Below are 20,056 nucleotides of genomic sequence, written 5' to 3' on the forward strand. Positions count from 1 at the left end.
AATCCGACAAGTCTGCGATGAAGAAGTGTGAAGAGACGTTGACCAGCTATTCATCATAAGAGAACAGAGGTTCAGGTCTTGTCAAGCATAGCCAAGATAGATCAGAGAAAGTGCTTTGTGTCGGGCGAAAGTCAGGGTCGGTGGCGGAGCTTTGGGCTTTGGGCTTTGGGTTGGTTGTTGATGTGGGGCAAGGATGACTACATGGGCAGCGGCGGTCAATTGACTATTTGCCTTCCTCGCCTTCTAGAACAGCACCACACATTATTATGCTCAAGTCCCTCACTCGCAGACACAACACGCCCACTACCCCCGAGCATTGCTCACCCCTGCAACACCACTCTCGCGCCCTCTACATCTAGCCCCCACACATTGCCACCCTTGAGCAACCCCCACCCCACCACCGCCACAACACTCATCGCTTCCTGCCTGCCTGACGCCCATCATGGCTGCCGCTGTACAGTCCACAAGGCCCTGGGACTTTTCCCACGTCCTCGAGCTGATCAACACACTCACTCCAACCAATTCTCAAGCAAAAGACATGCCGGCACGTCCTTCAATCACAAAACACGACAGTATGAACGAGTCATCCTCGTTACCACTTGCCTCACCGCTGCAGCACTTCAATGCCGTCGACGAGGGCGTATCGCTGGGCGACTTTGGCAAGATCTGGCAGTACCTGGGCACTCCCCTCAACTCACCCGCACCCAAGCCCGCCAATGCCTCCCCGACTCTTCAACAGCGCATGCCTGAGAAGGCCGACTATGCTAGTGACGGCGCCGCCTATGGCACTCCCAGCAAGCGCATCACAAAGGGTGGCATCAAGTGGAGAGACGAGGTCAATCTCGGCGATCTCACAGACTACGCCCCGCTAGAGGACGACGAAGACGACAAGAAGTTGACCAAGAAGCAACGTCAGAAGAAGAACAAGAAAGAGAGGGAGCAAAGACAAGCCGCTGGTGCTGCAAAGGCCACCAGCGACATTGACGAGCCCGAACTCCACACTCCCTCTTTCTACGAGACGCCCGCTCGCAAGGCCAGCACCCACGTCGTTTCTGCCGAGCTTGTCGGCAAGGCTCAACCTCCTTCGAGTCCTGTCAAGATCCCAGCTACAAAGCTTGTGGCCGTCGATGCCGCCAACACGACCAAGTCTCGCCAGCCAGAGAAGAAGGCTTCCACCCCACCCCAGCCTGAGCCCCTCGACTTCGACTCGCTACCGAAGTCTCTACCCAAGACATTACCCAAGACTCCCGAATCCAAGCACCAAAGAGAGTTCAACAAGCGATGGCCAGTCTCGACTCCATTTGCTAGCACCAAGACTTCTCCCCTGCTTCCCGCTTCTGTACAGCCTACACGTACCGCATCTACACCATACAAGTCCGCCGACGCAAACGCAAATCCTTTCCACAAGGTACAGCAAGTCAGCGAGACTCCCACCAAGAACAGTCGTGCGGCTATCCAGCCCAAGACCGTTCGCTCTGGCGAGGACCGCAACTGGGCCCTCCTCTTGAAGATCATCGGTGACTTCTACGAGGACAGAGCAAGTCTCGTCAGTCCCGCAAACTCAATCACTCATTCGAATGACCCTAACGGCATTCACGTCTTCGTCGACGCCTCTAACATTTTCATTGGCTTCCACGATCAGCTAAAGCGTGCTCGCGACATTCCGCAGCACGTACACGTCCCTAAGGTGGACCTTTCTTTCGATGCCTTGGCTCTTCTCATGGAGCGCCGTAGGCCTGTCGCCAAACGCTGCCTGGTTGGTTCAAAGCCCCACATGGCCGCCTTCGATGTAGCCCATCGTGTCGGCTACGAATGCAACATCCTGGACAAGGTGCTCAAAGCGCGAGAGCTCACCGAGCGCCAGAAGTTTTTCCAGGAACAGGAGAAGAAGTGGCATAGACGCAGCAGCGGCTACAAGAATGGTACCAGTACTGGAGGAGATAGTGCGGGCAGTGGCTCAGAAACGGGCAACACTGGTCCCGTCTATGCTCCCGAAAGGTATATCGAGCAGGGTGTCGACGAGATCATCCACCTGAAAATGATGGAATCTATCGTTGACACCGAGACTCCTTCTACCATGGTGCTGGCCACCGGTGACGCCGCTCAGGCTGAATATTCCGAAGGCTTCCTCAAGATGGCCGAACGTGCCTTGAAGAAGGGATGGAGAGTTGAGCTCGTCAGTTGGAGCAAGAACATTAGTTTGGCCTATAAGAAGGCAGCCTGGCAGAAGAAGTGGGACGGCCGATTCAGAATCATCGAGCTGGACACTTACGCCGAGGAACTACTTGATATGTGAGACGACGGAATGGTAGATGGAGTTCAGATGGGTGATTATCAGCGACCGATGTTATTGTCTTCGGTCCTGTCACCACAGGTACATTATGTTTATGACACTGCATGGACGTTGTGGGTTTCTTCTCTCTACACTTTGCGCATAGCACGGCACTTTTGGGAATACGAGGACAGGGATATATATGCTTCTCGTCATCAGCTCGCTACAACATTTACGAAACTCGTATGGACAGATGATCCACTTTTCTCTTTTACCCTCTTAACCAAGCATCTGTACAAGCAACGTCTTTCCTTCTCCCGTGAGCCTGATAAAGACCCACCAAACCCCAGCAGGTAAAGATGTGATGTGATCCGCAACGGCCATGCTCATACGAAATCAAAGGACGCGGAGATAAACCTCGTTCGGAGCGAACTCCTGTGCCGCGTCGCCCTCTCTGCTCTCCACACTTACGTGCGGAAACAACTCGACGAAGAAGGGGAAGAAACAAAGTCGTTGATTCGAATCGAGAAGGCCATCTCGCTGATCTCGACGCAATCATGTGCAAAAGACGGGCAGAGTTTGAGACTGCCGTAAGGAAAAGGATCGACGGCATGTTCGGAGTGCCCGAGAGCGACGTCCGCGTTGCTTGCTTTGGACAAACGCTTTTTCCAATTTACGGACGAGTAAGGGGAGGAGAGCTACATACCAACTGAGAGCGCATGTTCAATAAGCACTCGGCCGAGAGGTGTGATGCGTTTGATAACGCAGATGTGCATGCAGCCTACGCCCGGACAGCTGGGTTTGTTTCGTGGTGAAGATCTTTCTTAATTCGTGTCAGCTAAGGTATAATATCGTAGGTTCGTCTTGACCCTCGAGCGCCTTCCCTTCTCTCTTTGCTGTGTTGATTGCGAGAAGTGTTTCTTCATCTTCACTACTCTACCATCATTCACCTTTATCCTAATCAAGAAGACGACGACTGGGCATCTTTCTTTAAACTTCCCTAATCATCGAATTATACTTTTGGCGATTTCCCGCTGCCCGGGTCTCGTCGAATCGAGACATAGCCGACGACAATAATGGCAGAGAAACAACGCAGTCTTGGGTCGCAGTCTTCGCACTCTTCTCTACAGGACACAATCATGGGTTCGGCGCCAGATTTGCTGCGGACGGATCGAGTTGGCAAAGACGGCATGTTTGATGAGGAGAAGGGAGGAGTTGCTACGGCCGAAAGACCCACACTGGGAAGTGATGGACAACGACTTGCTGCTGCTGCACCGCCGCCGGCTTTCGACCCAAGAGAGAATCCTGATGGTGGGTTTGATGCATGGTTGGTCGTTTTGGGTGCATTCTGCTGCATGTTTTGCAGTTTCGGGTGGATCAATTGTGAGTCGCTGTTTCCCTTCTTGTGGATCAATACTATACGATCCATCGTTGTTTCTCTGCCCGCTGTGCCTTTGAGATCTTCTGTCAGACCTTGACTGATATCCATCGTAGGTATCGGAGTCTTCCAAGAATACTATGAGACACATCAACTACAAGGTTACAGCCCGAGTACAGTATCATGGATCCCATCTATGGAGACTTTTTTGATGTTCTTCTTGGGACCATTCATTGGCTACTTCTTCGACTGTTACGGTCCTAGATACATCTTGCTTACAGGAACTTGCCTCCATGTCTTTGGTATCATGATGGCGAGTCTTGCTTCAGACTACTACCAGATCATGCTGTCTCAAGGCATTTGTAGTGCTGCTGGAGCAAGCATGTGCTTCTATCCAGGTATGCAACCTCGACCCTCGTTACTCATGCATCTCATCTTGCTAACATGCTCAATAGCAATGAGTGTAATGCCTACCTGGTTCTTCAAGAAACGTGCCGCTGCCTTTGGCATCATGGCCGCCGGATCCTCAACAGGCGGTGTCATCTTCCCAATCATGGTCAACAGATTGATCCCTAGAATTGGATTTGGCTGGACCATGCGCGTCTGTGGGTTCCTCATCCTCGCCCTCATGGTCGTCGCCAACGTTACCGTAAGATCGCGCCTTCCTCCTCGACCCAAGCCCTTCCACATCATGCACTTCATCCGCCCACTCAAGGAGACACCATACCTGCTCACCGTGCTCGGAAGTTTCTTCTTCTTCTTCGCCATGTTCTTGCCGATCAACTATATCATTCTCCAAGCAGAGACTTTGGGCATGTCATCCAGGCTCGCCGAGTATCTGATTCCGATCTTGAATGGCGCTTCCTTCTTCGGCCGTGTGTTACCTGGAGTCGCAGCCGACAAGATCGGCCGCTACAATGTCATGACCATCATGATGGCCTTTGCCGGTATTCTCGTCCTCGCTCTCTGGCTCCCCGCTGCCTCAAACGCTCCCATTATCATTTTTGCCGCTCTGTATGGTTTCGGTAGTGGATCCTTCGTCTCCCTCGCTCCTTCTCTAGTTGCCCAGATCTCTGATGTCAGGGAGATTGGAGTGAGAAATGGAACGGTGTTTGCCATCATCTCTTTTGCAGCACTGTGCAGTAACCCTATCGGAGGAGCGCTGATTACACGATGGGATGGCGCGTATACCGGTCTCCAGATCTTTGGAGGCATCATGGCTTTGGCGGGTGCTTGTACGATTCTGGCAGCGAGGATCGTGTTGGCTGGGGCTAAGCTTACAGCAAAGGTATAGAACCTTTGTTGTGGCTATGATGTTTCTTTCTTATGACCTTGATGACAATATCACTTTCACTTCCCATGTTCTCTTGCCTTTTTCCAACTCTTAGAGACTCTTTTGTAAGCAAGTGTGAATACGAATCATACTCGTCCTCGGCATGCAGACATTCGTATATCCCAAGCATTACCCTAATGGCCGAAAGATGTACTGCAGCTATTAGAAAAAGTACCATAGGCTCACCCTCCGAACCACAATGCAAGATGAGCCCTTTTTGCCATGTCCCACGATCGATTTTCTTGGGGAAAAAGGCTTGGTTTGACGTTCCATTACTCTTTGGGGGGGGGGCGGCTTTACGTGCTTTAAGAGTCAGGCCATGTTTCCGGGATTCGGGAACCTCGCAGTTAGTACTGCTTTGGGAAAGAGGTGTATATTTGGCTGTGTCGTAGAGTACTGGGATATCTAGCGTGCGTTTTGTTAGTATATGGTCAGAAACTACTAGATCTTTGAGGATGCTAGCTACGTGCGTAGACTTTTGAATAACGGTGCTGGAGGGGGAACGTGGTATGGAATGTGAGGATATAGAAGGAGACTGAGTCATGCGTGTCTACTGATGATTATTAAGGCTGGGACCTTCCAACATCAGAAGTTACGTACTGTCTTACTTCCATACTGTCTTCATCAAGCCGGAATCTCGAGTGGTGGAGGCAAGGCATACTGGTCTCGCGACACAAAGCAAATTTACTTCTCGACAAGACTCTTTCCATCTTTCATACCGACCTGCACAACAAAGACAGCATCACGGCTACTTGGTTGCCCCAGCAAAGACAACCATAGCAAGCAGAAGTGATTCATAAAAGATCAAGAAACAAACATCTGCCAAATTCGGCAAACAAACTGTCCCCCTTGCGGTGGACAGAACAAATCGCACGCTTGATTTAATTTTGAAGGAAGGAGGAGGAGGGAGGGAGGGAGGGAAAAGAGGGCCCAAGGGCGCAAGTTGATTGGGCCATGCCAGGAGTCTAACACGTTGAAGTCCCGGCATAGTTGCCGTGGGCCCGGGCAATGGCACTGTAGCAGCTGTTATACCACAGAGCCAAGAGCCCGGGGGTTAAGGAGTTGGTTAATGGTCCGGTATATATAGGTAAGAGAACTGAATGATGTCTGAGAGTGATTGTGAGTGCTGCATTGTGTATCTTGATATTCAAGGTCATTGGAAGGCGACGATCGATCTTGGATATTTGTGAGTACAATTCTTAGGTGCAGGGCCCTCTATTGCAGTGTAGTAGATGATGATGGAACCGGACCCGAAAACTCAGAATTCTACAGCTCAGAAGCCCTTACCCAGCCTGATGGTCTCACCACCAGAGCCATACCAAAGAGGACCCTTACGGCTGTCAAGGCCCTTTCCTTCACCAATAATCCACTCACCACCAGCCTTGATATCCTTACCCTGTACAGGCCAGAACTCGGACTTGAGCCATTCGTTGATGTCGTCGACCGTCTTGACAATCTCCTGCATACGTGCTTGATCGACCTTGCCGTTTGCAGTCTCGGTGTCTGAGGTGGTGATGAAGCGACCGATGGTCAAGTGAGCCGAGGGTACAACATATCTGCTTGCGACTTTGATACCAGTGGCAGAAGTCAAAGCGTACAGATCGCGTCGCAAGTGGTGGTACGTGTAGTCGTCATCCTCGGGTTTGCGAGAGAAATCTGCTGCACACGATTCGCCAGCAGCAGGAAGGAATGACAGGGCGAAAGCTTGTGCATCATAGGAGATCGAAGGCTTCACCACGCGAGCTCGGTGCGAGTAGGTATAGTCCGTGATGGAAGGTATTCCGGGACGGACTTGCTCGACGAGTTCGTCAATCTCAGGTGCAGTCAGAGAGTGGGTGATCTCCAGAGCAGTCATGTGCAGACTGTCTTGTGGCATAACCCAAAGTTCTTCAATAGTCAGCGGGCTGTGTTGCCAACTATAGTCTCAGCAAGAGCTTACTGGGCGCGACTGCTTTGAGTCGCTTTTGCACTTCTGCAATGACAGACTTGACATGTGGCGGAGGACGAGCCCAAAACACAAGGCAGTTTCTCGGGTCTGCAAAACCAGGTTCAATGGTCTGGTCTTCCAACCTTGCGAGGATGGTGTCGACGGTGACTCCTGTGAAATCTGGAGATGAGAGTTTCTCCTTTTGCTGTGCACCTCGGTTGCTACGATGTGTTTCATAGCGGGCCTGAATCTCAGCCTAGACATTGTCAGACGTCACAATTGAGAATAGATCAGAGCATTCATACTGCATTGTCGTGGCAAGCCTCTATCAAACCATCATACGGATTGTCGGATACAGTTGGTGTGGGACCAGAAAGATCCTCGAAGGTGTAAGAAGTAGCCATGGTATATCTAAGCGATAGTCAGATCGGATTTGGACTCCATGTCCTGCGAATGCTATGATGCTGGTAGAGGTTTGTGAGCCGCCTCCATGGCGAGCATCCGACGACCTTTTGCCAGCGTTCACTTGCTCGCGCGTCCCCCACATACTCCATACAGAACGCGACACAAAGAGACCGAAAGACCTACATAGTTTTAGTTGATTTTCAACTGCACTTTGCTCAGTACAGCTGACTGGTGGTCTTGTGAAAAGTGTGAATATGTTTGACCGTGATAGGAGATGAGCTTGGGAGTTGCGGTGAGTCACGTATTCTTCGTATCCAGAATCGGCTTCATGGCGCCGCCAAACTGCTTGGAGGTTCGAATTCGCAATGTGCTTCTCCATTATTTTCACCAATACATTTAATCAATATCCTTGAGCTGGTTTCAACTGAGTACAACAGATCCGAGTTGCATACGATGTACATCACCAGGTTCTGCGGTCTGTTCGAGAGGTGTCACTGGAGACGTGAATAGTTATGCTTCATAGATCACGCGAGCGCCTGCAGACTTGGCAATATTTCTGTGCCTTCCAGCAAACATCAATTGTGAAGCAACATGGTGGCTGGGAGGCTCTGACTTGGACACTTTGGCAAGTTTCTCCACTCGGGGTATATCGAGGTGCAGGTGATGGATGTGCGTGATGTGTGGTTGCCCAGTGTTACTGTTCGCAGCAGGTGATGCACTGGCGCCCGGGAAACGAAGGACGCGGGATCAATCCAGCCATCATGCAAGGTACACGAGTCGGCCATAATGCGACGCCCAGCTTCTTGTAAACTCATGCTGAGCCTTTACACTTTCGGTGTGCGCTGTGTATAAATGGATAAAACCAAGAGGCAGAAAGTCTAGCCAATACCGTTCAATAAATCAATTGCAAATATTGACGTTCGCGCCGAGGAATGGTGCGATGGGTGTCTCTTTGCGGCTGCCTAAATGTTGGTGACGTAGTTTGAGGCTTGCCCGCGCCCGTGCTCGCCCCGGACAGCGAATCAAGAGGGGAGTACCGGCGCAGCCACCACCGTCTTGGTCCGACCGAGCTCTCTATCGACTACCTGTCCATCCGCCCTCCACAGTCTTCCTCCATCTACCCACACCTTTCATTCCCTCAAACACATCCCCACAGAAACATCAAGATGAAGGGCAGTTCTCTCATTGCAGCCGGTGCGCTGTTTGGCTCGGCTTCGGCTGGTGTCCACAAGATGAAGCTCAAGAAGGTCCCTCTCTCGGAGCAGCTTGTGAGTGGCGTCATGTTCAGCTATCTAACCATGCAGTCGACTGACAGCCATCATAGGAGGCTCACAACATCGGTGACCACATGCAGGCTCTCGGCCAAAAGTACATGGGTGTTCGCCCCCAGAAACACGCCGACGAGATGTTCAAGGAGACCTCTATGCACGCTGAGGCTGGCCACCCCGTTGCCGTCAGCAACTTCTTGAACGCTCAGTGTACGTCCCACGCCTTATTCTGCTCAGACTGTATGCTAACAACCTTGTAGACTTCTCCGAGATCGCCATCGGAAACCCTCCTCAAGAGTTCAAGGTCGTCCTCGACACCGGCAGCTCCAACCTGTGGATTCCTTCCTCCGACTGTGGATCCATCGCTTGCTACCTCCACAACAAGTACAGCCACAGTGACTCCTCATCATACAAGAAGAACGGTTCCGAATTTGCCATCCAGTATGGTTCGGGTGCCGTCAAGGGTTACATCTCCCAGGACACTGTCCAGATTGGTGACATCAAGATCAAGAACCAGCTCTTTGGTGAAACTACTGAGGAGCCCGGTTTGGCTTTCGCCTTCGGCCGCTTCGACGGTATCCTGGGTCTCGGATACGACACCATCAGTGTCAACAAGATTCCTCCTCCTTTCTACTCCATGATTGACCAGGGCCTGCTCGACGACCCTGTCTTCGCCTTCTACCTCAGCGACACCAACGACAAGGAGGCCGAGTCCGAGGCCATCTTCGGTGGTATCAACAAGGACCACTACACTGGTGAGCTCACCAAGCTCCCTCTGAGACGCAAGGCCTACTGGGAGGTTGACCTTGACGCCATCTCCTTTGGCAAGGAGACTGCCGAGTTCGACAACATGGGTGCCATCCTCGACACCGGAACTTCGCTCATTGCCCTCCCCAGCGCCATTGCTGAGCTGCTGAACTCGCAGATTGGTGCTAAGAAGGGCTACAACGGCCAGTACACCGTTGAGTGCAGCAAGCGTGATTCGCTCCCTGACCTCAGCTTCACCCTGACCGGCTATAACTTCACCATCACTCCCTATGACTACATCCTTGAGGTCCAGGGTTCGTGTATCTCATCTTTCATGGGCTTTGACATCCCTGAGCCAGCTGGCCCCCTCGCCATTCTCGGAGACGCTTTCCTCCGCAGATACTACTCTGTCTACGACCTCGGCAGCAACAGCGTCGGCCTTGCCAAGGCCAAGGCTTAATTGCCTAAGTCGTATGAAGAAGAATCTGAGGCGGATTATCGCATCAGCGTTGCTTGGGTAGTGATTGTAATCGATTCGTAGCTTGTCGGCATGACTGTCACAGAGATGCAAGTGGTAGTTTCATCATACTTTCTGTATTAATATTTTATATCAAGCTTTACCTTACTCCAATTTCCCTGTTGTCATTGTTGCAGGTGGTTGACGATTGTTTCAGTGATCATGACGTGACATCACGTGCGAGGTGCAGATTGCGGGGAGGCTTCAGGTGGCCACAAGGGTGGTCGCAGTAATCTGCGGCCTATCAAGGTGCAGATCGGACAACTACGGGCTTTCTGAGGCTCCAGTGCAGTACAATCTGATCTCGATGCACAACATGTAGTGTCGAGATATAGCAGCGCATAGAGTGATGCTTGACCGGACAAAGACATTATTCCATCTTCTACTGTCAGCAGCCTGTCACAAGCCTGGACCCTGGATTAAGCAGCAAGTTCGAGGGGCGCGTGCAGCATCCCAGTGGTTCATCTACCCTCGTGCCTCGACCACGTTGTTGCATCAGGAAACAGGCCGACTTAGCCTCGCCTGTTGCTGCTCTGCATTCCCAAATTCTCAGTCATCATGTCGACCCGCCGCAATACCCCGCAAGCTCGCCGACGAGTGTCGATGGAGCTGCCCGAGCGTTTCCGCTTCGACGATGATGTCGATGAAGACCAAGATCGGGAGGTGGACAGAGCACAAATCATCGACATGGCCATGATGCACCAGAGCGTCTTTGGAATCATCGCCGCAACTCAATCAAAGGCCAACACTATGCGCTCCATGCTGCAAGAGGCTGACAGCGACAGCGACGACACGACTCCTCCGACGAGGTTCAACAGGTCTACCATGGGTCCAACACTCCCGCTGCGGCACAGCCCGCTCTCCCGTAATAACAACCTCAAGAGGGTAGCCGACAACAACCTGGTCCAGTCTCTACCCGGTCTGCGATCTGCCCCCAAGACTACCTTCGCAACCACAACTCCTCCTCGTTTCTCGAAACCGGACATTTCGCCCGACCAGGGCCACCATGCGAGAGCTGACCTAGAGTCATCGCAGTCGACCATCAAGAAACCCGCCAGCAGGAAACCGAGTCCCGTCCCCGACATGTCGTCAAGTACCTCCCAAGTCGCCCTACCTGATGCTCTGAAAGACATCTTCGAATTCGACGAGGCCGAGAAGGTCGTTGCAAAATATCCCTGCTGGTACCTACAAAGTGTCCTTTTGCAAGGCTACATATACATCACCCAACGTCACATCTGCTTCTATGCTTATCTGCAGAAGAAGACTGGTGTGACTACCAAGTCTGGATATTTGACCAAACGCGGTCAGCGCAATCCGCGTTACAAGAAGTACTGGTTCGTACTCAAGGGCGATGTCTTGTCCTACTACAAGGACCCTTTGACTCCATTTTCCCCACGAGATGTTATAGATCTGCGTTACGGCGTGTCGGCAGAAGTTACAACCACTCAAGGCAAGGATCAGGAGAGCTCTTCTTTTTGTGTTGTGACAGACGCCAAAACCTACCACTTCAGAGCGGAGACTGCTTCGAGTGCCGCGGAATGGGTCAAACAAATACAAAAGGTCATATTTCGAGCACGCAACAACAGCGATAGCGTCAAGATCTGCCTGCCAGTCGACAACGTGGTGGATATTGAAGAGAGCAGCTACCCTGACTTCGCCGATACCATCAAAATCCGGGTCATTGACAACGACGAGACGTTTGCCGTTGACGAGGTAAGTGCTGTTTGTGGCTTGCTTTAGTCGTGACTGACCATTGTGTAGTATTTTTTCTCTTTCTTCGGTTTTGGTGACGAAGCACTTCGCGTATTACGAAGCCTGACTCAAGAGACAAGCGCGCAACGGGTGCTATCAAGCCGTCCCGTTTCGCCTGTCCTCACCAAGTCAGATCGTCGCCCTTCATCGACACATGGAAGAAGATCCCGATTGTCTTCTACGAGCCCGGCTCCGGGAGGCATTCATGAGAATGTCATGGCAACTCTCTCTCCCGCTTCCGGACTTGCCACCAAAAGCGCTCGCTCGAGTAGTGAATTGGAACACTCTACTCTCGACCTAACTCAGGCTAAGGAAGAGAGATATGTCAAACATTCTGCAATACAGGAAGGCAGTCGAAAACAGAGGAATTGGGGCAAGGCCACACGGGACCCATCAGAGTCGTATATGTCGTCTTCTGATCAAGGTAACGACAGCGAAATGTCGGAATCCGCGACTGGAACCGATGCTTCGGGTAGCCACATACTGAGCGGAAGCGTCATGTTCCACAAGCCAACCATTGGCAAGCACGACACAGATCACGCCGCGTTGCACACTGCATCGACCAGCGCTCAGACAAATGTTTCGTCTGCTTCGGCGAAAAGACCCAGCAACGAACCTGAAGCTAAGCCTTTCGTAAAGAGCATCCCGAATTCGCAGGTGCAAGATATGCATCAGTCAGACTCCTCGACTCTCGGTGGCTTGATGAAGGTCGGGGCTGTTCCGATTCAACGTGCCTCGGGCTTTTTGTACAATTCTGGCAAACGTGTCAGCGGTCTGTTTGGGAGCTCACCATTAGAGTACTATGACAAGTTCTCGGGGATGATCGCTGGTGGAAGGAAGCACTACGCCGAAGCAGACGAGCTGGTACCTGGAGAAGAGGTCCAGGATTCTGAGGATGAGATGACGGTGCGTGAAGCTGAAAAGAGCTTCCGAAGCCACTTCGCTCTACCAGACTCAGAGAAGCTCGTGGCGACGTTCTTTGGCTTCTTTCATAGAGTCTTGCCGCTGTATGGTAAGCTTTATGTCGGCAGCACAAGACTATGTTTCCGTAGCTTTATGCCTGGAAACTGGACAAAGGTACGCCTCAACGACATGCATGATCGAGCTCTTGCTAACTTCGACTAGCTCGTTGTCCCATTCAAAGACATCATGGATGTTGACAAAGAAAGAGGATTTCGCTTCGGGTACTCGGGTATGGTTGTTGTGATCCGGGGTCATGAAGAAATCTTCTTTGAGTTCGGATCGCAAGACCTGCGAGATGACTGCACTGTCACTCTGTTGCGCTCGCTGAATGCGTTAGAGTTCTCTCAAGAGTCCGTTCTGCTTACGGAAGACGAGAAGCGAGATGCCGAAGCTGCTGCAGCGGAGAACTTGTTACTACAAGAGGCTCGACAAGGTGATCAGGGCGGAGTCGAGTTCCAGCCCCATCGCGACATTGACCAATCAGGTGAGTTGATCAATTCTTCTATGCTCATCTTCCTCTCTGACACAAGCAGAACAAGACTCTCCGGCTATCTTTTTCGACGATCCAGCGGCGTCTGTTCTGGACTTCAAGCCACAGGAGTCACTTCGAATCACCTGTTTGACCATTGGTTCTCGAGGAGATGTGCAGCCATATATAGCTCTTTGCAAGGGTCTACTTGCTGAAGGACACAGACCAAAGATTGCTTCTCATGCTGAGTTCGGAGACTGGGTACGCAGTCACGGCATTGATTTCGCGCCTGTAGAAGGAAATCCAGCGGAGTTGATGGCCCTTTGCGTTGATCATGGCATGTTTACCCCGTCTTTCCTCTATGAGACCAATCAGAAGGTGTGTACAGTACCATCGTTGCTTAGACGCGGCATTGACTGACAGTTCTAGTTCTGGCCTTTCGTCAGAGGTCTTCTCAAGACAGCTTGGGCTGCCTGTCAAGACTGTGACTTGTTGATCGAGAGCCCTTCTGCGATGGCAGGTATCCACATTGCGGAAGCTCTTGATATACCTTACTTCAGAGCCTTCACGATGCCCTGGACAAGGACTCGCGCCTACCCACACGCATTTGGTATGCAGAATAATAGAATGGGTGGCGCCTACAACTACATGACCTATATTGTTTTCGACAACATATTCTGGAAAGCCACGTCGAGTACAATCAACAAGTGGCGCAAAGAAGACCTTGGACTAAAGCCTACCAATATGGAGAAGATGCAGCAGGATAAGGTCCCATTTTTCTACAACTTCTCTCCCTCTGTGGTCACGCCGCCGCTCGACTTCGGTGAATGGATCCGAGTCACAGGGTACTGGTTTCTTGATGAGGCAGAAGGTTTCACACCACAAAAAGAGCTTCTGGGCTTCATCAAGAAGGCACGCGCAGACAAAGCGAAGCTTGTATATATTGGCTTCGGCTCGGTCGTCGTTCCCGATCCAAAACAGCTCACTCTGGACATCATCGCTGCGGTTAAGAAGGCTGATGTCCGGTGCATCCTCTCGAAGGGTTGGTCTGACCGCATGGACAAGAAGGACGCCAGAGCGCTAGAGGTCCCGCTACCGGACTTCATGTTCCAAATCGCATCTGCTCCCCATGATTGGTTATTCCGACAAGTCGATGCTGCTGTTCACCATGGAGGAGCAGGAACGACCGGAGCGAGTCTGCGCGCTGGCATCCCGACCATCATCAAACCCTTCTTTGGCGACCAGTTCTTCTTTGGCAGTAAAGTGCAAGACCTCGGTGTTGGTCAGAAAGTGTTAAAGCTCACTGAGAATGCATTGGGCAAAGCAATATGGATTGCGACACACGACTCAAGAATGATTGAGAAGGCCAGGAAACTCGGAGAACAGATTCGATCTGAGGACGGTGTCGGCAACGTCATCAAGGCCATCTATCGCGACATGGAGTACGCAAAGACGTTAGTTCAGCAGCGCGTAGCCAGAGCGGCACAGGGCGATACAGACGCCGAGGACGAGGAGGAAGTAGAGGTGGAAGATAGCTGGACGTTGGTTGAGAACGACAGCGACCCGGAGGCGACAAGCCCGACAGCCATGATGCAGCCACAATCACCCTCATTAGCTGCTAAGGGGAAGGGTAAGTTGGGATTGAGCTATCTCCCGCTCAGGACTTGAAGGTTTCGGGATTATGTGAAAAATGACATTCGACAAGACAACATGACAAGATGATGACTATTTGGGATTGCGATGGTCAAGGAGTTTGATTTGATGGATTCATGCAGCATGGCGCTTATACGGAGGCTGAAGGCAATCTCCTTTTGTGTTATAGATGGACAAGAATCATCGAATAGAAATACAAACGAGTACGGCTGATGAGATTTTGAGACTGTGTATGCAAGCAATCGATAGACGTTGGAACGGTTGGTCGGGAGTTGCGGGTAAGGATGTGATGGACAGCGAAGTGTATCAATATAGACGAGACCACTGTTTCATCGAGTTGGCTGCGACAAAGGGGACGGGAAGGACTTAATTTCAGAAGTCAGTAGCGTTGGCTGTTTTGGGCCAATAGGCGGGTCTGGAGGGATCGGAAACAGGCGCGTATTTGCGGGACTGTGCTTTGGGCTGCTACACTGCGTGCCCCGCCATGGGTCGACAAGGCTCTTGCAATCGACCTTCTCGTTGAGCGGCCTGTCTTTCTTACTATCAAGCCAAAAGGGACACAAGCAGAGACCGGAGCTGAATACAAGACACGCACAATCAAACACACGACAAAGATAGGCATCTCCCCAGAAAGAAAGAACGGCTGGACCCTCTTTCCGCTTCACCCTCTCTCAAAACGGCCACTCAAGTGACATCTTTGGTGAGTGAAGGAATGCAGTCGGCAACATTCCTCGGCTGACCATGTTGAAGTGATTCGCACCTTCCTTCCATCATCGTACTTTCCACCGACAGCCCTATCGTCAGCTAGCTCGCATTCATGTCGCGCGCAGCTCCCCAGAGCGGATCCCGCAAGATCTCCTTCAACGTGTCGGAGCAGTATGACATTCAGGATGTAGTGGGCGAGGGCGCCTATGGTGTCGTATGGTAAGCGATCCATTGGTCATGCGACACATGAACATTGACTGACCATCTCAGCTCTGCACTGCACAAGCCATCGGGCCAAAAGGTAGCCATCAAGAAGATCACACCCTTCGACCACTCCATGTTCTGTCTGCGCACGTTGCGTGAGATGAAGCTCCTCCGCTACTTCAACCACGAAAACATCATCTCCATCCTCGACATCCAGAAGCCGCGCAGTTATGATACCTTCACCGAGGTCTACCTCATCCAAGAACTCATGGAGACCGACATGCACCGCGTCATCCGTACACAGGAGCTGTCCGATGACCACTGCCAGTACTTCATCTACCAGACTCTCCGCGCCCTCAAGGCCATGCACTCGGCCAACGTGCTGCACCGCGACCTCAAGCCTTCCAACCTGCTGCTCAATGCAAACTGCGACCTCAAGGTCTGCGATTTCGGTCTCGCCCGTTCGGCTGCTTCGACCGAAGACAACCAGGGCTTCATGACTGAATACGTCGCCACTCGCTGGTACCGCGCGCCTGAGATCATGCTCACTTTCAAGGAGTACACCAAGGCTATTGACGTCTGGTCGGTTGGCTGTATCCTCGCAGAGATGCTGAGCGGCAAGCCCTTGTTCCCCGGCAAGGACTACCACCACCAACTCACTCTCATTCTTGACGTTCTGGGCACTCCCACCATGGAGGACTACTACGGCATCAAGTCGCGTCGTGCCCGCGAGTACATTCGCAGCTTGCCCTTCAAGAAGAAGATCCCGTGGAAGGCCATGTTCCCCAAGACATCGGATCTCGCTCTCGACCTGCTCGACAAGCTTCTCGCCTTCAACCCTGCTAAGCGCATCACGGTTGAGGAAGCTCTGAGACACCCTTACCTTGAACCCTACCACGACCCCGAAGACGAGCCTACCGCCGACGCCATCCCCGAAGAGTTTTTCGACTTTGATAAGAACAAGGACAATCTCACCAAAGAGCAGCTCAAGCGTAAGATCGCATTCAGTTCACGTATGGAGTCTTGCTAACAGTGACCGAACAGAGCTCATCTTCGAAGAGATCATGCGGTAATACCAAAGCTGCGAACTGCTCCGTCTTCTGGATCTATTTTTCTTATCTCTTGCCATATATCTCTTACCATTTAAAAGTACTACTTAGCACTGTCCACAAAGCTTCCGAGGCGGATCACTAACCTACGTCCTTCTACAGCGACCGCACTCTCGACAAGCCTAAACGAAACGACATCTCCATCATCAGCTGCTGTCCTCCCGCCGACCCGCCTCCTCCTTCCTCGATTTCTGCGACTGAACCCGACCCACACATTCCTGACTCTGCTGCAAGCACTCTTTCGCAAGACACCGACAGCACATCTCGTCCTTCTGTCCATACTCCACGAACCACCACTTCGCCCGAGACAGCAGCATCGTGGGCCCCTCAGTTCAGAGGTATGCCCACCATGAAGAGGTTTTTCAACTCAATGAGAGGCTCGCCCAACAATGGAGACGACAAGCAGCAATCCCAGCCTACAGCTCCTGCCTCCGACGCCAGTCCAACCAGAAAGGCATCGGGCGAGAGAACGCCATGGGACCAGACCACACAGCGTTGGCTCTTGTGACACAGAAGCGGCAAACACAAAAACACAAAAACAAGCTAGAGATGAAGAGATTTGGAAGACTTGAATGATATGAACTGCTTTTCTGTTTCTTGTCGCAACTATTCATCTCGCAAGAGATATAGATTGCGGTTCGAGCATGTCTCTTTGTTTTCTCATCACAAATGTCTCTTTTGAAAAGGAAGGTGTCACAACATTTGGTGGGCGTTACTTCTGCTTCTTCTTCTTCTTCTTTTCTACCTTCTACACAATCTCCTTTGTTGGCATCAGCAAGCGTATCCCAGAAGTAAGATCATCAGTACAGCGGAATAGAAAGATCCCAATGATAAAAAGCATTTCACAATCTCCAAGATTATTTGTGGTTGCTTCCTATACAAAATTTATGATGCAATTTTGACCGAGTCGTGAGTCTGACGGTACGACCCTGTCGTGATTATCTCTTCTTGGTGTATCGTCTCTCTTGCCCTTGACTCTACGTTCACGTGTACTTGATTGCTCCCCTTGATATCGATATATGCCTACCGAGGTGCCACATCGTTTATGTGCCAATTGAGGAAAAATTGGTGGACATTTGCGTGTATTGTGAGTCTTTGAAGCTGTGATGCACACATTGACCAAAAACACCGAGTCATGTCTCACACCACCTTCTTGCTAATGTGAGAAGACAAGTAAGGTGGGGGTAATGACGAACGATTTACATGATTGGAAGAAAGCAAATAAGCGATAAAAGAAAAGAAATGTCGATATCGATAGAGCTTATTGTGCCATGAAGGCTCGCTCAGGCAGAATTACAGCACTGCAGGCTTGAGGAGTTGGAGACGCGAGTACACCCACTCTCTCTATACGTAGACTAGTATCGGAGGGACAAGGAGACACAAGAAAGCAAAGAGTAAAGCGTGAAGATGTCTGTTACATTGATTCCATTTCCCCCATTATATCCATCCTGATGAAAACCAAAACAGCAAAAGATGAGCGTTCTTGTAGTTCCCTTTCATCCATGCGTCCCTGACAACTATACGAAGAAAAACGCAAAGAACAATAACCCTTCTCTTTATCCATTTCCCATTACAGAAACCTAATACTACAGGCGATTGAAAGTCATCTGGTTACCATGTTGTAGGGACACTGGGGTACTCCTTGTGGGAAAGACCCAGATCGGCAAATACAGTGTCATCTCCCTTGAGATGCTCGACGCGAAGCCCATCTTCATGCTCAAGCTTCTCAATCTCCTCTTGTGGTGTCTCCTTGTCATCGGCGTTCTTGTCCTTTGACGTGGCCGCGAGAGCATGACTGTCATCCAAGGGCTCGCCGATCATGAGCAATTGTGCATTATTGAAGTCGAGATGCTTGGGCTCGGCGGGCATCCAGCTACGGTTGCGGAAGTCGTCGATGATGTCTTGAGAGAACTCCGCCGGTTGATCGAGGGTAGCGTAGGAAGGACCCTTGATGGTAGGGTTCTTAAGACTCAGTACGAAGCTGCCCTTTGAGCGGATGCCGACGTCTTCTTGCATCTGACCGGGCTCTTGAGGAATAGTGAGCATGTAGGCGAGATGTGATTCTGAGCGTGTGCCGGTGGCGGTAATTGCGTAAACACCTTCGCCCATGGGGGTAATGGGATGTGTGGATCGATCTCCTTGAGTTTTAGTTTGGTATTCTGAGTGTTGGAAAAAGTCCCTTCTCAATTCTTCCATGGAAGCCTTTGCCCTCTCGACAAAGACCATGAACTTGTCATTGGGTCCTTTAGGAAAGACCTTCTTGGGCAGAGCGAAGAGACGGTTGTTCTTGACGTCTTCGATGACGCCGTCGCCCAGCTTTGCGCCTTTGGGCAGGGGACGCAGGACGAAGTAGCTACGCTGCAGGTCCTGAACGCTCTGAGGGTCGTCAATGCCGACACGGCCTCTAGTGAAGAAGTAGATTATTCCCTTTTCTAGGATGTTGCTGGGCATCTGCTCAGCACGGTCCTTACTCTCCTCGACAGCACCTTCTTCGCCCTTGCTGATCTTTGACTCCTTTGACTCCTTGAACTCCTCGGGCTCCTTTGTCTCGACATTGGAGTCCTTTACGAAGTCGCGGTGAATGTCGTCCTGGAACAATTAGCTGATGAACAGATCAGTGGGTAGGTGTTACATACAATAGGGAGATTGTCAGGCTTGGGCTTGGGGTTCTCGGGCTCAAGAGTGTTGAGACCTTGACCACCACGAGAGTCCTTGAGGGCCTTCTCAGGATCGTCCTTCGACTCTCCCTCTCTGTTCTGACCCTGGTACGACTCGCCGACCTGTTTGATGGAGCCATCGTCCTTCATGTCTGCGTTAGGCTGCTCTGCTGGCTTCTCTTCAGATGCTTGCTCGGATGACTTTTGCTCAGCTGAGTCTGCAGCAGGCTTCTGCTCGGGTTTCTCGCTCTGACCAGCTTCCCCAGATGGCTTGGACTCAGAGGTACCGTTGCTGTCTGCACTCGGCTTGAGAGTCTCTTCAATAGTCTTTTGCTCGACAGTATTCTTGCGGCCCTTCTTGGAAGGAGAAGATTGGGAGTCGTCGGCTTTGCGCTTGTTGTCTTTGGTCTCTTGGGAAGCAGCAGGGGGGCTGGACTGCTTGTCAGCCAGACGGGCGGATGATCGTGTGCCAGGCATGATGTAGGTAGATGGTGAGGGGCGTGATGGTGTCAAGCTAGAGAGAGTGCAATTGGTTCGACGGGAGTGATTTTGATGGCGTGATGGAAGCTGACGATTGGTGATGTCAAGGACAAAAGGAATTGTCCAAAGAGGCTTGCAGCTTGCAGGAGAAAGGTAGGAGCTGAGAGTGTATATAAGGAACCTCTAAGAGTATTTATTGTAACGATTTAGCCTCGAA

The 20,056-nt window shown here is 51.4% G+C and overlaps 8 protein-coding genes across 8 annotated transcripts; 5 read left to right on the forward strand and 3 right to left on the reverse strand.

Annotated features, from left to right (window-relative positions):
• Positions 1-442: 442 nt before the first annotated feature.
• Positions 443-2,296, forward strand: AUEXF2481DRAFT_25604 (uncharacterized protein; the record flags this gene model as incomplete). The annotated part of the gene is made up of 1 exon (XM_013492578.1): positions 443-2,296. One exon carries the CDS (start codon positions 443-445, stop codon positions 2,294-2,296), a length of 1,854 nt encoding a protein of 617 aa, XP_013348032.1.
• Positions 2,297-3,462: 1,166 nt separating this feature from the next.
• On the forward strand, positions 3,463-4,944 carry AUEXF2481DRAFT_61757 (uncharacterized protein; the record flags this gene model as incomplete). Its single annotated transcript, XM_013492824.1, has 3 exons — positions 3,463-3,655; positions 3,767-4,048; positions 4,106-4,944. The coding sequence occupies 3 exons, from the start codon at positions 3,463-3,465 to the stop codon at positions 4,942-4,944; spliced, it is 1,314 nt and encodes a 437-aa protein (XP_013348278.1).
• Positions 4,752-5,916, reverse strand: AUEXF2481DRAFT_193392 (uncharacterized protein). The gene is made up of 2 exons (XM_013492995.1): positions 5,584-5,916; positions 4,752-5,533 (listed from the first exon to the last, which is right to left on the reverse strand). Exon 2 carries the CDS (start codon positions 5,525-5,527, stop codon positions 4,928-4,930), a length of 600 nt encoding a protein of 199 aa, XP_013348449.1. The 5' UTR covers positions 5,528-5,533; positions 5,584-5,916; the 3' UTR covers positions 4,752-4,927.
• A 340-nt stretch (positions 5,917-6,256) lies between these two features.
• On the reverse strand, positions 6,257-7,314 carry AUEXF2481DRAFT_25606 (uncharacterized protein; the record flags this gene model as incomplete). The annotated part of the gene is made up of 3 exons (XM_013492579.1): positions 6,257-6,870; positions 6,923-7,166; positions 7,216-7,314. 3 exons carry the CDS (start codon positions 7,312-7,314, stop codon positions 6,257-6,259), a joined length of 957 nt encoding a protein of 318 aa, XP_013348033.1.
• A 1,167-nt stretch (positions 7,315-8,481) lies between these two features.
• AUEXF2481DRAFT_1209 (uncharacterized protein) lies at positions 8,482-9,790 on the forward strand (the record flags this gene model as incomplete). The annotated part of the gene is made up of 3 exons (XM_013492452.1): positions 8,482-8,583; positions 8,640-8,793; positions 8,844-9,790. The coding sequence occupies 3 exons, from the start codon at positions 8,482-8,484 to the stop codon at positions 9,788-9,790; spliced, it is 1,203 nt and encodes a 400-aa protein (XP_013347906.1).
• A 1,140-nt stretch (positions 9,791-10,930) lies between these two features.
• On the forward strand, positions 10,931-14,699 carry AUEXF2481DRAFT_61561 (glycosyltransferase family 1 protein; the record flags this gene model as incomplete). The annotated part of the gene is made up of 5 exons (XM_013492805.1): positions 10,931-11,560; positions 11,609-12,676; positions 12,725-13,046; positions 13,096-13,409; positions 13,461-14,699. 5 exons carry the CDS (start codon positions 10,931-10,933, stop codon positions 14,697-14,699), a joined length of 3,573 nt encoding a protein of 1,190 aa, XP_013348259.1.
• Positions 14,700-15,075: 376 nt separating this feature from the next.
• On the forward strand, positions 15,076-16,726 carry AUEXF2481DRAFT_192160 (uncharacterized protein). The gene is made up of 4 exons (XM_013492996.1): positions 15,076-15,384; positions 15,435-15,608; positions 15,660-16,585; positions 16,638-16,726. Exons 2-4 carry the CDS (start codon positions 15,502-15,504, stop codon positions 16,664-16,666), a joined length of 1,062 nt encoding a protein of 353 aa, XP_013348450.1. The 5' UTR covers positions 15,076-15,384; positions 15,435-15,501; the 3' UTR covers positions 16,667-16,726.
• Positions 16,727-18,313: 1,587 nt separating this feature from the next.
• On the reverse strand, positions 18,314-19,836 carry AUEXF2481DRAFT_25610 (uncharacterized protein; the record flags this gene model as incomplete). Its single annotated transcript, XM_013492580.1, has 2 exons — positions 18,314-19,291; positions 19,339-19,836. The coding sequence occupies 2 exons, from the start codon at positions 19,834-19,836 to the stop codon at positions 18,314-18,316; spliced, it is 1,476 nt and encodes a 491-aa protein (XP_013348034.1).
• Between the last annotated feature and the right edge of the window lie 220 nt (positions 19,837-20,056).

Source organism: Aureobasidium subglaciale, assembly GCF_000721755.1.
Source record: "Aureobasidium subglaciale EXF-2481 unplaced genomic scaffold scaffold_1, whole genome shotgun sequence".
Lineage (NCBI taxonomy): Eukaryota > Fungi > Ascomycota > Dothideomycetes > Dothideales > Saccotheciaceae > Aureobasidium > Aureobasidium subglaciale.

Excerpts from the sequence above, each read along its gene's own strand:
- AUEXF2481DRAFT_193392 (XM_013492995.1), bottom strand. The coding sequence starts at position 5,527 with ATGACTCAGTCTCCTTCTATATCCTCACATTCCATACCACGTTCCCCC.
- AUEXF2481DRAFT_192160 (XM_013492996.1), top strand. The coding sequence starts at position 15,502 with ATGTCGCGCGCAGCTCCCCAGAGCGGATCCCGCAAGATCTCCTTCAAC. Across the intron at positions 15,609-15,659 it reads GGCGCCTATGGTGTCGTATG|CTCTGCACTGCACAAGCCAT; the intron begins GTAAGCGATCCA and ends TGACCATCTCAG. Across the intron at positions 16,586-16,637 it reads CACCAAAGAGCAGCTCAAGC|AGCTCATCTTCGAAGAGATC; the intron begins GTAAGATCGCAT and ends GTGACCGAACAG.